Source organism: Helianthus annuus, chromosome 7 (genome assembly GCF_002127325.2).
Source record: "Helianthus annuus cultivar XRQ/B chromosome 7, HanXRQr2.0-SUNRISE, whole genome shotgun sequence".
In the NCBI taxonomy this organism is placed as follows: domain Eukaryota; kingdom Viridiplantae; phylum Streptophyta; class Magnoliopsida; order Asterales; family Asteraceae; genus Helianthus; species Helianthus annuus.
The window spans coordinates 138,283,044-138,296,084 of NC_035439.2; the positions used below are offsets into that span (position 1 = coordinate 138,283,044).

The 13,041-nt window shown below is 36.4% G+C and overlaps 2 protein-coding genes across 3 annotated transcripts; both read right to left on the bottom strand.

The window, feature by feature from the left end:
- Positions 1 to 2,419: 2,419 nt before the first annotated feature.
- On the bottom strand, positions 2,420 to 5,934 carry LOC110868740 (6-phosphogluconate dehydrogenase, decarboxylating 2). Its single transcript, XM_022117986.2, has 2 exons — positions 5,805 to 5,934; positions 2,420 to 4,063 (listed from the first exon to the last, which is right to left on the bottom strand). Exon 2 carries the CDS (start codon positions 4,054 to 4,056, stop codon positions 2,590 to 2,592), a length of 1,467 nt encoding a protein of 488 aa, XP_021973678.1. The 5' UTR covers positions 4,057 to 4,063; positions 5,805 to 5,934; the 3' UTR covers positions 2,420 to 2,589.
- A 3,053-nt stretch (positions 5,935 to 8,987) lies between these two features.
- Positions 8,988 to 13,041, bottom strand: LOC110867003 (WPP domain-interacting tail-anchored protein 1). Of its 2 annotated transcripts, none has more exons than XM_035975335.1 (4): positions 12,888 to 13,041; positions 10,221 to 11,652; positions 9,584 to 9,733; positions 8,988 to 9,510 (listed from the first exon to the last, which is right to left on the bottom strand). In XM_035975335.1, the coding sequence occupies exons 2-4, from the start codon at positions 11,640 to 11,642 to the stop codon at positions 9,361 to 9,363; spliced, it is 1,722 nt and encodes a 573-aa protein (XP_035831228.1). In that variant the 5' UTR covers positions 11,643 to 11,652; positions 12,888 to 13,041; the 3' UTR covers positions 8,988 to 9,360. The 2 variants fall into 2 exon arrangements, with proteins under 2 accessions (XP_035831228.1, XP_035831229.1); XM_035975336.1 differs by having other exon boundaries at positions 10,221 to 11,675; positions 12,888 to 13,008.

The window sequence follows — 13,041 nt, forward strand, 5'->3', positions numbered from 1 at the left end:
TATCCCCAAAAATGTCTTAGCATGTCCAAATTTTAGCTAACTTAGAAAAAATAGGGTTTCAAGTTTTTAATATGTTTAGATAAAAGGTTTATTATTTTTTAATATAATCAAACGAACATGTACGTACGTAACCGAACATGTTACCGAACGTTCATGAACATAGTCGAACGAACGAGACCTATGTTCGTGTTCGTTCGTTAAGCTAACCGAACGGATTTTTTTTGTTTGTGTTCGTTCGTTAAGCTAATCGAACGAACATAAACGAACTTCCCGCCGAACGGTTCACGAACTGTTTACTGAACGTTCGGTTCGTTTACAGCCCTATTTGTGAGAAAGTTAGGAGGGTAAATAGATTTGTTTCTTCTCTTACGATTTTCTGACACGGAATATATAATATTTCAAATGCCACTTAAGTTTTGGCCTAGCGTCAAAAGGAATTACCTCCTGTGAAGATATAGAGAGATCAAGATTTAATCATTGAAAAGTGTAATTTAATATAGGATTTAGGTGAGAAAAAAAGCTTAGATGTTAAAAAAATATATAATATTTTAGATAGGTCCGCCTTACAACAAATTAAGACCAGTATAGATTATCGTTACAAGTTTACAACATCTCACTAATATGGTATTCAACTATTCATCAATCATCATCATCTCATCTCACTAATATAATAACGATTCATCAATAACCATCACATTTCGTTTCTTTAATATAATAATAATATATGTTAGTGATCACCGATTCTCATTATTTTATTATTATTATTATTATTTTATTATCATATTAAAATACAACTTGTAGCTACAATACACACAATTGTGAGATTGGATCACACGAGCCTTGAGTTGGTGATTTAACCCGACCATATGGTTAGTGGCATTATGGTAAATTTTCTCGTTCTTTAGTTAGCAATCAAAACAAAGCTAACAAACAAAAAAACAAACACAAATAATAATTTTATGAAATCACAGTTATAAAAAGAAACGATTTGTAAATGATTTTACAATGATTGAGCTATGTTACATAATGTAAGTTTTCTGTTTTACTTTTTTTACATAAAATATAATAACAACAATGGACAATTTTCAAATTAGTAAGTTTATTATTTTTTTTTTTTGAAAAGAGAATTTCATAAAACAAAAACGAACTCAACAGAACCTCAAACAAAAGGCCTGCGAGAACACAACGAAACAACCTCAATCCAACAGATACTTACGCCACATAGACCAATCTACGTCTTTCCATCTAGACCTATTACAAATCCAAAAGAAAGAAGTAAATTTAACAAATTCTACAATCTCGATCAGACGCCGATGCTTGTTATTGAAGATACGATTGTTGCGCTCATTCCAAATCGTCCACATAGTAGTACATACAATACCTCTTAAAACTTGCTTCGCTTTCTTGTTTTTGGCTTGCTCTTTCGGCATGTTTAAAACGTCCAGCACATCGAAGAAAAAGTTGGGACTTAACTTACACCAGGCCTCAATCCGATTCCATACCTCTTGAGAGAAAAAGCAACCTGTAAATATATGATTAGCTGACTCTAAAACGTCTCCACACAGAGCACACTGAGACTGTTGAATGTTCACCCCGCGCTTCAACAACTCTTCAACCGTCGGCAGCCGATTCAGAGCAGCCCTCCAGACCATAATTTTGCATTTGAGAGGAACCCAAACCTTCCAATTTATAATCGAACTATGCCCCATCGTATTGTTAGTCGACAGCAACCGTTTAGCATTTCTAACAGAAAACATACCATCCACAGCTGGGCTCCACTTCCATTCGTCTACCCCACCCTTCCACGCAAAGTCATGAATGGCCGAAAGGAGCTGGAACAACTCCGAGACTTCGGCAGCCATATTTGGTTGGTTTTTCCATTCCCAAGACATTTTTCATTATTAATCACCCGAAGCCACGCTGAAACTTTGACCCATTTATTTTTTTCAAGTCTAAAAAGGTTGGGGAAGGCAACTCTAAGCGGCTCTTCCATCAACCATCTGTCACACCAGAAGCTAATAGCATTACCATCGCCAAGGACACTGCTGAAAAAAGAATTAAGACGAGAGCCGTTCGAAGACTTTGATTCTCCAACTTTAACAATTTGTTTCCAACACCCATTAGATGTAGCCTTACATGGCAACAAAGCCCAAGGTCTACTCGCACCATGACAACCCACAATAATGTGAACATAGTATTTGGATTTTTACTCTCGCCTTACATTTATTTTTTCCAACCAAACTGAATTCATGTCGCGAAGCGCGGGGAATTCTTATAGTTTAACTAAAAGATGGTAATGACCATTGACCAATACATATAAATATTTAGTTATGTATATAGTAATGGTCACAGCCTCATTTCTTCTCGTGCTCTCTTGGATCAATAACTCTTTGAAAAAAAAAAAAAAAAAACCCCTCTATTCAAGGTAATTTTGATCTTCATTCTGAATCGATTTAATTAATAATATGATCAAAATTATTATAATTCGACACGAAACAATACAACAAAACACCAAACATCAACCATGATCCAACATATGAGACAAAACAAGGTTTATTATAGTTCGAACTCGAAACGGACCAGAACAGGCTAGTTTTTTATCTGTTTGGCAAGTTTGAACCACTCGGTGTGAAACGAGCCAGGGATATCGGTCCTCTCATAAGTATGCGCACCAAAGTAGTCTCGTTGAGCTTGAACCAAATTAGCCGGCAACCTCTCTCTCCTATAAGTGTCGAAATACGCAAGGCTAGACGACATACCCGGAGTGCTAATACCTGAATTAATAGCCAAACACACAACTCTTCTCCACGCAGACTGACGCTCGATCATTTCTTTAGCGAACTCCGGGTCCACCAAAAGGTTAGCCAGTTCTGGGTTCCGGTCATACGCCTGCTTGATGCGGTCCAGGAATATGGCTCGAATGATGCACCCACCTTTCCAGATTCTCGCCAGCTCACCGAGCTTCAGGTTCCATCCCTTTTCATTGCTCTTCGCACGGATCAGGTTCATCCCTTGTGCGTAACTGCATATTTTTGCTGCGTATAGAGCTTGTCGTACATCGTTGATTAGTTTGTCTTTCTCCACCTTTTCATTTACTAAGATGTCGTCGAACCCGCCTGATTTGAATACCTTCGCAGCTTCTACACGTTCGTCCTTTAAACCGCTGAGAAAACGTGAATCTAAAGACGCTGCGATCGTGGGTGCAGCGATCGACAGGTCAGCAGCTTGTTGGACCGTCCATTTACCCGTACCTTTCATGCCAGTTTTATCTAACACCTTGTCGACCAAATAACCGTCGCCCTTATCATCCTTGATGCCGAATATGTCCGCAGTGATTTCGATCAAAAAGCTTTGAAGCTCGCCTTTGTTCCATTCCGAGAATACATCGTGTAACTCCTCGTTCGAGAGTTTCCCGACAGATTTAAGTACGTCGTAAGCTTCGGAAATTAGTTGCATGTCACCATATTCGATTCCGTTATGAACCATTTTCACGAAGTTGCCTGAACCGCCTTCACCGATGTACGTCACACACGGGCCGCTGTCAGGTACTTGAGCGGCTACCTTGAGAACAATGTCTTCAATGTACTTGTAAGCTTCAACGGACCCACCGGGCATCATAGACGGTCCGTTTCTCGCACCTTCTTCCCCACCGGAAACACCCATTCCGAGATATAACAGACCGAGTTCCGCCATGGCTTTTTCTCTCCTTTCGGTGTTTTCGTACCACTCGTTACCACCGTCGATGATGCAATCACCTTTCTCCATGTATTGAGATAATGTTTTGATTGTTTGGTCAACGGGTGCTCCAGCTTTGACCAGCATGATGATCACCCGCGGTTTTTGGATTGAGTTAACGAATGATTCGGGATCGTGGAAGCCGAAAACCGGGAGGTTTCCTTCCTTTTGAGCTCGTTCAACGGTTTCATCGACTTTGGAGGTGCTACGATTGTAAACGGAAATGGGGAACCCTTTTTCGGCAATGTTTAAGGCCAGGTTTTGGCCCATAACAGCGAGACCAGCAAGCCCGATTCTTGTTAGCTTCTGTTGATCAGCCATGTCTATTCTGTAAAACAAAGTTTCGATTGCGATAATGTAACGGGTAGATAATAGCATAATGAAGATGAGGAAATGTGATGTATAAAAAAGTTATGATACAACAGAACATTCAAAACTATTGCATTACAAATATACCATCACGTATCTTGGAAAAGAGGCGTTATATGTTCTGACATGACACGAACCTAACATGAAATTTCTGGTTGGTTTTAGGTTAAGCGGCGTTGTGTCAGCTTCGAGTCAATCCCCGCAAACATGTTTATCTAAACGAGTCTTGTTTGAGTTGACCTAGTGGGTTCATAGGTTGACCCGTTTAATTTTATACTTAGTTTTTAGTAGGTGTTATATGTGTCACAACTTAAATTGATTTGAGTAGTTTATCACAAAATTAAAAAATTAAGAGAGAAATGAGTATCAAGTTATAGTTTAAATGTAACTATTTTATATACATTTCTGTTGTAAAGTTGTAAATTTAGGGTATTAAAATGCAAAATTAAAATAACATTTCAAGTTAAACAGGATGTGCTCATGTCAACCTACGAAAACTCGTGCCGTGCTCAGATTCTAAGTAGTTAATGCGGTAAAATATCCGATATCGGTCAAGGACCGATATTTGAGATATCTGTTATCGCGGTGGGATATCGGTAGTTTTAATATCATGCTAAATTATATATATAGCAATTTAACACTAACAATTCAGTATGCTCTCCTACCATTAACAAATTAACCTTTTGCAACGTGCAAAACACTAACAATTGTTGCAAGTAGGAACTGACTAAGGCTTAAAATACTAACATTTAACAGTAACAACTAACAATTAAGACTTATAACACTAATAGCAGCAATAAGAAGAAAGACGAATGGTAGAAATAAGAAGAATGGTACTGATGTCAGGAAAATCAGTGATATATTGGTCAAATGTCGGTCAATATCGCCGATATTATCGGTACCGATATTTTGACCGATATCTTGCATCGTTATCTCGGTAGGGGACCGATAACCGATATATCACTGATATATCGGGATATTAACTACATAGCTCAGATTACACGAGTTTCAGGTTTGTGTCATATGTTTGGGTTCGTTTCAAATTTCCAGGGTGATGTTAGGCTCAACCCGCCAACCAACAAACACACGACGACCCATTTAACACCCCTAGCTCTAGATATCTCATACATTCATACTGTTTGTTATCTGCAAGACATCTTCAGTACCAACAAAAACAGTAATTTTCACTTTCATTTTAATTTTTGCATATATTTAATCTCTCTAAACAAATACAAGAATGCCAAGAGGAAACAAAAAGATATACTACTAATCATTCACCAACTTCAAAATCGACAAAAAAAAAATAAATAAATAAATAAATAAAATCAGAAAGTCACATTTAAATCTATAGCAAACAGAACATATAAACTAATTGATAGATGTTCAATGCATAACATAACCTAATTAACTTTGCATCCAAAAAGTAGTATTCTGAACATAAAACAACTGCAATAATATGTTTCATAGTCAATCAAGTAATCAGTAATCAACATCTATCTAATAAAAAACAAATCCAATTTCAGTAACAATATACGTTTTCAGGATTCAAATGATTCAATCTAGTAATATAGAGTGTAAAAAATTAGTAATCAACGATGATGTCGATCTATATATATACAGATCTAATAACGGATTCAATTGGTTTTGATGAATAAGTATTGGCAATTGTAAGAAGATTGAATTGAAAGAGGAATTGATACCTTTAAGACGAAAAGATCTGCAATCTGAAAGTGAAATTAAGAAAATATGAAATTGGGGAAATTGAAGATTGTGAAGAGTATATATAAACTGTAAGTTAGGTGAGTCAATTTTGATGTCTTTTGGTGGTGGTTGGTGACTTATGAATATGTTTCACTTTATATCCTTATATTTTGGTTTGTTTTTTTATTTAACTCTTTAAACTTGTTGGATTTTTTATAAAAGAAATATTACTCTTTGAGTAATAAGTGACTTGGATTCGAGCTTATAAGAATAAAGTCAAGCCGGCTTAGGGGCTGTTTGACAACTTCTGAATAGTCAAGTAAGATGTTTGAACCACTAAGTGCTGAATCAGTAAGATGTTTGAACCATTAAGAGCCAGTATAACGTTTAACCATTTAGTGGCAAATGACTGACCAATTCATATTAGAGGTCTTAACCATTCAAACTTAGTATAATGCTTAACCATTCAGAGACAAATGTTTGAACCATTCAGACATCTGCTCGCGAAACAAACAATCTGAACCATTAAGTGCTGAAATAGTAAGAGGTCTGAATCATTAATAATCTCATTAAGAGCTAAACAAGCAGCCACTTAGTTTGTAATTTCAGTTTGGTTTGAATACAATCTTGCGTTCAGTTCGAGCTGACTTGTGTCTTGTTGCCTTGTTCAGTTTGAATTTTAATCAATTTTGTATGAATTTTTATACAAGTGTCAAATAATAATGTTTGAATTTCAAAAATTGTATACAGAAAGAATTAAGGATGGAAATTATATGAGTAACCGTTTTAATTGTTTATACGAGCCAAATAGGTTGAGCTAAATCAACTCAGTGCTGAATTACAAACAAATTTAATTACTAGTGAGTTACAAGCCATGGACAAGCCTAAGTGAGGATCTAATAGCATTGGTTTCATGTTAATATTTATATAAAATATAATATAATATAATAGAAAATTAAAATATGAGTATATTATCTACGACTTGATTAACAAGCATCCAAATGTATTTTTTTATGTAAATTGACATCATAGGAACATTAACATGTAGTGATGGTACATTTATATGTTTGAATAATTAAACCTAATTAAACATCACTTGTTTACATTTACATCACATCCAAATTATCAAAATGTATTATTAATGAAAACGTATTATTGGTTAGGTCTTGTTTTGACGTCTACCCGTCTCCTCCTCTAATCAACACGTGGTGTACACACAGGCCATGATTGGAAAGCATTATTAGCAAATAAGAGTAGGATACATGGGTAATTAAGGAAAAGTAGTCATGAAACCCACTGTTTATTAAACCATAAATTAACATAACGCGAAAACAATTAGGTTTTAGGTCGGCTAATATAACCGGTTTGTTAAACATATCAACTTGAAGACCCCCTGTTAAAATAAATGGATTGATCCATTAATCTGTTTAAATTCAATAACTTAAAAAAATCACTTCGATTTTAGAAAGGGGTATTTAAGAGTGTGGACATTTAATGTTTGATATATACATATTTAATATTTTCTCTGGCTGATACATTTCAAAAATGAAATTAGCTCTCTCGTAAACTATTCATTGACTCTTCATTTCTAGTAACTTTATTCAGTATTCCCAGTTACTCATTTACATTGTCTAGTTTTACAACCTTTTTCATCTGGTTCCTCTAGTTTATGATAGAAATGAAATTAATGTCCATGTTTGTTGATTAGGTATCAGAGATAAGAAACAACACCAAATACAAAAATGGTTCATTTGAGTTGGAGTAATTTGTTGTTTAAATTGTTACCACGCCATCATACATCATTCATATTCGCAAATGAACATGAAATGTCAGTACGTAAATCGTCGGATATGTGAGATTCCTTGTTGATATAATGTTATACGCAGCTTGTATTGAACCATTAGTCAATTTTTAAGAGTCTTGATTATATGTATCATTGTATCTCATAAAGAACACTACTTTTACTGTTTGCTTCTAGTATGTGATCTTGATTATTATGAACTTTTGATTCTTTTTATAAAAATTAAAAAAAAAAATCTTCCATGTTCTCAACTTTAATGAAACTCATGATATTTATATTATACTGCGACTAACCATCTCAACAACTACATAATGTTTATCTAGAATGTTATATAAATTTTTAGGTCACCTAAAACTTGAATTTATTGTCAAGGAGAAAAGAGAACCATCCGGTAATTAAAAAGAAGAGGTTGAATTTAGTGAGACAGAAAGATTGGAGGCAAAATGACAGTGAGAAAAAGTAAAGGGGGCTAAAGAGTACGAAAATATTTCTTTATGATATTCGCCTTTTTGTTTGGGTATCCCGGAAAAAACGGATCCGAATGTTGGGATCTTCTGCTCTGCGTGAAGTAGTGACGTTTGACGTATAAAAAAAATATCTTGCTAATAATATATTGTTTGTTAATAAAACTAGCTTATTAGCAAAAGAATAAGAGAGAATAATAGAGAGAAAGAGATTGATATTATTAATTAAAGTGTGTTTTTTACAAAGGAATACAATGAATATACATATAGAAGATAAGTATTGGAGAACAAGTAAATCTATTTAACGAGTTAATAACCATATAATATAATACATTTATAACATTGTTGAATTTATACCTATACGTTGTTGTTAAACTTTGATGAAAGTAAAAAATGCTTATTTTTGAATTTTGATAACTTTATAGTTATATCAATGAAATGGTGGTTTTTGCTTAAAAAGGATTCACATTGTTGAATTTATATAATTTCCTTAGGGTCCTCTTTTGATGAACATGTGAGTTAAAGACCATTTGCGAGTGGCGGATCTAGAAGATCCGTATATGGTAACGTTTCAATAAAAAGGGGTAACGACATCGAAAAAACATCAAATTTTTCCAAAATTTACACTACCGTCGGAGCGTCACCAGAGCGTCAAGAGGCAACGGAGGTTACTCCTTCTATCACTCTAGGTCCGCCCTTGATTTGCGAATACTCGGATGTTCATAATGCAATCCCTCTTATGACTAAATCGACAAAAGACCTCACTGGGTACACAATACTACACACGGATCTACGATCGATGCAACAGTCACGTCTGTGCACGATAAAATATCAAACGAAGAACGATGGTAGATGCCATGGATCGTCAATTTGTTTGATACCAAGTTCGTGAAGTACAAATTCCGAAAAAAAAAACATACTATTAAAAACAAACTTCTTATACCTAGGATAACCTGGCATTACACAAATTCTGAAAAACAACATTCTATTAAAAACCTCTTCATCTCCCTTCTTCCTACCTATACAACAACAGCCTATGCAACAAAATTTCTAGCAAAATGCTATAATAACTTGCACCTCAAGCAATCAAATTTGCAAATCGCATTAGACTTGTCGATTTCAGCTGTGCTTTAAGATGGTACCTGACCCCTTTTGACAAGATAGAACCTCATCTTGGCTGGTTCGCAAAAAAACAACAAAATTTCCAACAACCAGACAAGGTAATCCGGAACATTAACAATCGTCTTTAACCCAAGTTACTAACCCTATTGACCCGTGATTTTACACTTATCAAACCTGAGTTTGATAAACAAGTACCCCGATTAACGGAACAATGAGAATGAGGAGTACTAACAGAATGTCTTTTGTCTTAAGCTGTCGCGCATCAATGTCTCTTGCAGCCTCGGTATAGTCGGTTACAGTCTCCGTGCACTCCTCTACCTAGAATTATAAGTTTACTGCATTTAAATAATGAACAAACAAAATTACTGACGGAAAGCGATAAATAAGTAACCTCGAAATTGGTCGATACGGCTTCTTTGTTTTCTGCAGTGATGTCATTACTGTTAACTTTATCACCGTAGCTAACTTTTACAGAGGGATCTTTATCATCCTTGTTTAAGCAGTTTACCAAGATTTTGTTTTCTTGTTTCAAGGACGATATCTGCATGCATACGGAACCAATAAGACGCTGCTTTTTTTAAAGGTTTATATAGAGTAAAATGCCAATTTCGTCCCTGAGGTTTGGCCAGTTTTGCGATTTTCGTCTAAAGGTTTGTTTTTCCGCATCTAGATCCAAAAGGTTTAAAATCTTGCCATTTTCATCAGGCTCGTTAACTCCATCCATTTGTCTCCGTTAAGTCGGGGGTATTTTCGTCTTTTTTGCTAACTTAAAGGGCAATTCGGTCTTTTTCATTTTATGTAAAAAGACCGAATACCCTGAAAAGGACCAATTTGCCCTTTAAGTTAACAAAAAGACGGAAATACCCCTGACTTTACGGAGAAAAATGGATGGAGTTAACAAGCCGGATGGAAATGACAAGATTCAAACCTTTTGGATCCAAATGCGGAAAAACAAACCTTTGGACGAAAGTCGCAAAACTGACCAAACCTCAAGGACGAAATGGCTTACTCTTTTCAATGATATATACCTGCTTCTGGAGGCGTTCTCTTTCAAGTTGCATCTGCATAACCAGATCCGTTATAAACTTGCTACAAAGATTTATATCCTTCGCAGACGCTTTCTTCGTTTCCTCCATTTGACGCAAAGACGTTTCCAAGCTTTTAACTTTTCCCTTAACAAACTTAAGTTCTTTCTTGAGGTCAGCATTTGCCTCCGACAAGATAATACAACGGTCCTCAACACTATCGGTCAGAATTTCCGATTCCGTAACTTTTTTCTTCAGGTCGTCAATCACATTACCCATATCTTTAATCGTAGAAAGAAACATGCTTTTTTCCTCCTCGCTAGCTTCACAACACGCTTCCGCATGTTGTAGCTTAACTCTAACGTCGCCGAGCTCCTTTTCGAGCAAAACCACTTTTTCACACGTATCGTTGAGTTCCCGACGCGTGTCTTCATAATTCACAGCCCTGTTCTCCGCTTCAATAATCACGTTTTCCATTTCCGCAATCCGTTTGGAAGATTCTTTCTCGTCTATAACGCGTTGTTGAAGTTTCGTTAAATCGTTTTTCAATCCGGTTTCTCGCTGAATTGAACCTTTGAGATTGAACTGTAACATCTTGATTTTACGTATTAACTCTTTCGTCGTTTGCATTAGCAGTTCCGACGCGTGGTCTGTTTTGTAGAACTTTTCTAACGTCGTTTCAGCTTCCTCTTCAGCGTCAACGACTTCTTGTTCTAACAACCTTAGCCTCATCGTCAACGTTTCTTCGACTTGCGTCAAGTCACTCGCCCGTTTCTCCAAATCTATTTCTCGCTCCAACGATTTCTCGAGCATCCGTAAAACATGTCGTTGATGTTCCACGGTTTTCATTTTCATTTTCTCGAGTTCTAGAACATCGTTGCTGTTTAACACCTCTACATAGTCCTCGTCTCCGGAGAATCTCAACAAGTTTTTCTCAAAATTGGCGGATCGTATTTTTATTTCCGAAACCTGTTCGAGTGATTGCTCCAATGATTTTTCGGAATCATGCAACATTTCCTCCATCCCGATTACTGATTCTCGTGACGATAAAAACTCCCGTACGTTATCTTTCTCTTTCTGAAGATCGGATATGTGGGTCTCTAGTATTCTCGTTTCTGAATCCAAAAAACCGGATAAAAGATCGTATTCTACGATCTTGATGATTAAATCGGGATCCGTGTCGGATACGAAGGCCTTAAAGTCATTTTCCATAGTTTCAACATGCATTGAGAGTAAGTTCAAGTTGGCCAGCTTCTCACAAATACACGCTATATCTAGTTTAAATCTTGTTATGATCTCTACGGTACTTTCGGAGTCTCGAGAGGTCTTTACGGATAAGCTACTTTTATTGATGTCTGATTCTGACCCACCAGAATGAAAAGATACTAGAGGTGAAGACGCATTGTAACTGGCGGTAGCATCCATCTTAACGGTCCTGCAGCAATCTCAATTGAGAACCTGAGAGAAAAATAGTACGGTTTGTAAACGAGCCGAGCTTGAGCCAAGGTAAGCTCGGCTCGGGGCTTGCTCGTTTAGCTCGAATATACTTAAGCCTAAATTTTATATGTATACAACTTAAAACTAGGGGTGTAAACAAGCCCAGAGGCTCGAGAGCTACTCGTGATCGGCTCGGTTAAAAGCTTGAACGAGTCGAGCCTTAACGAGCCCGAGCCCGAGCCCGAGATTGAAATAGAGCTCGTTTAGTTATCGAGCCCGAGCTCGAGCCTGAAATACAAAGCTTGTTTAGGCTCGCGAGCCTAAACAACCCCAAACAAAATTTTATTTTTATATATATAATATATTAATACGATAACATTGGCAAGCCAAACTCGAGCCGAACTTTGATCATTTGAGCGATGTTGACGTGAGCTCGAGCCGAGCTTTTAGCTCGTACGAGGTTGTTCTCAAAATAGCTCGAGCCAAGTCGAGCCGAGCTCGAGCTTAGGATTTTACTAGCGAGCCAAGCTCGAGATCAAATATGTAGGCTTGAACCGATCCGAGCTCGAGCTCGAGCTTCATCAAAACATGACGAGCCGAGATCGAGCCTAGTTGAGCTCGGGCTCAGCCTGGCTCGTTTACACCCCTATTTAAAACCCAAAAGTATAAGATATTTTAAACCATAGTTTTTAAATAGTAAAAATAGTCATTTTTAATGAAAATTTTTTTTTAACTCCGTTGATTCATATTCATATAATTCAGTTTATTAAAAAAATAAGAATAAAAATCCAAGAGTTTAATAGCAAAGAAAACAGTAGTAATAACCCTAGTTTTATGTTCTTTGAATCTGCTATTCTTTCTAGTTTGAAGATAATAAGCGAGCCACGAGCTGGCTCGAGCTTTTGAACGAGCCGAGCCGAGCCCGAGCTCAAGCCCAACATTTCAGCTCAATAAGAAAAACGAGCCGGCTTGGCTTGATTCGGTTTTTAAACGAGCCGAGCTCGAGCCCTGCTTATACAAACCAATTTCAGATCTCAAAACTAATAGCTTTCCAAACCTGAAACAACTTATATTCCTATACAATCACTTAACAATACTTTCGAAACCCTAAATTAACCAAAAATAGAAAAGAGGAAGCCCTAAATTTGGTAACATCTGATAAAACACCTCAAATTAAGAAGAAACTGTAAACAAATAACTAAAATTCGTTAAATTAGTTAGAAATCTTCATACCTGATACAGAAAATTAAACGATTATTGAAGAACAATCACTTTCGCTTTGTATTCTGAAGTTCCGATTCACTCATCTGTATTCATTCACCGACAGTGATTCGATATTAAAGCTCGCCACTTTTCGCTGTTTTTACAGAAATTACCCCTATAGTTT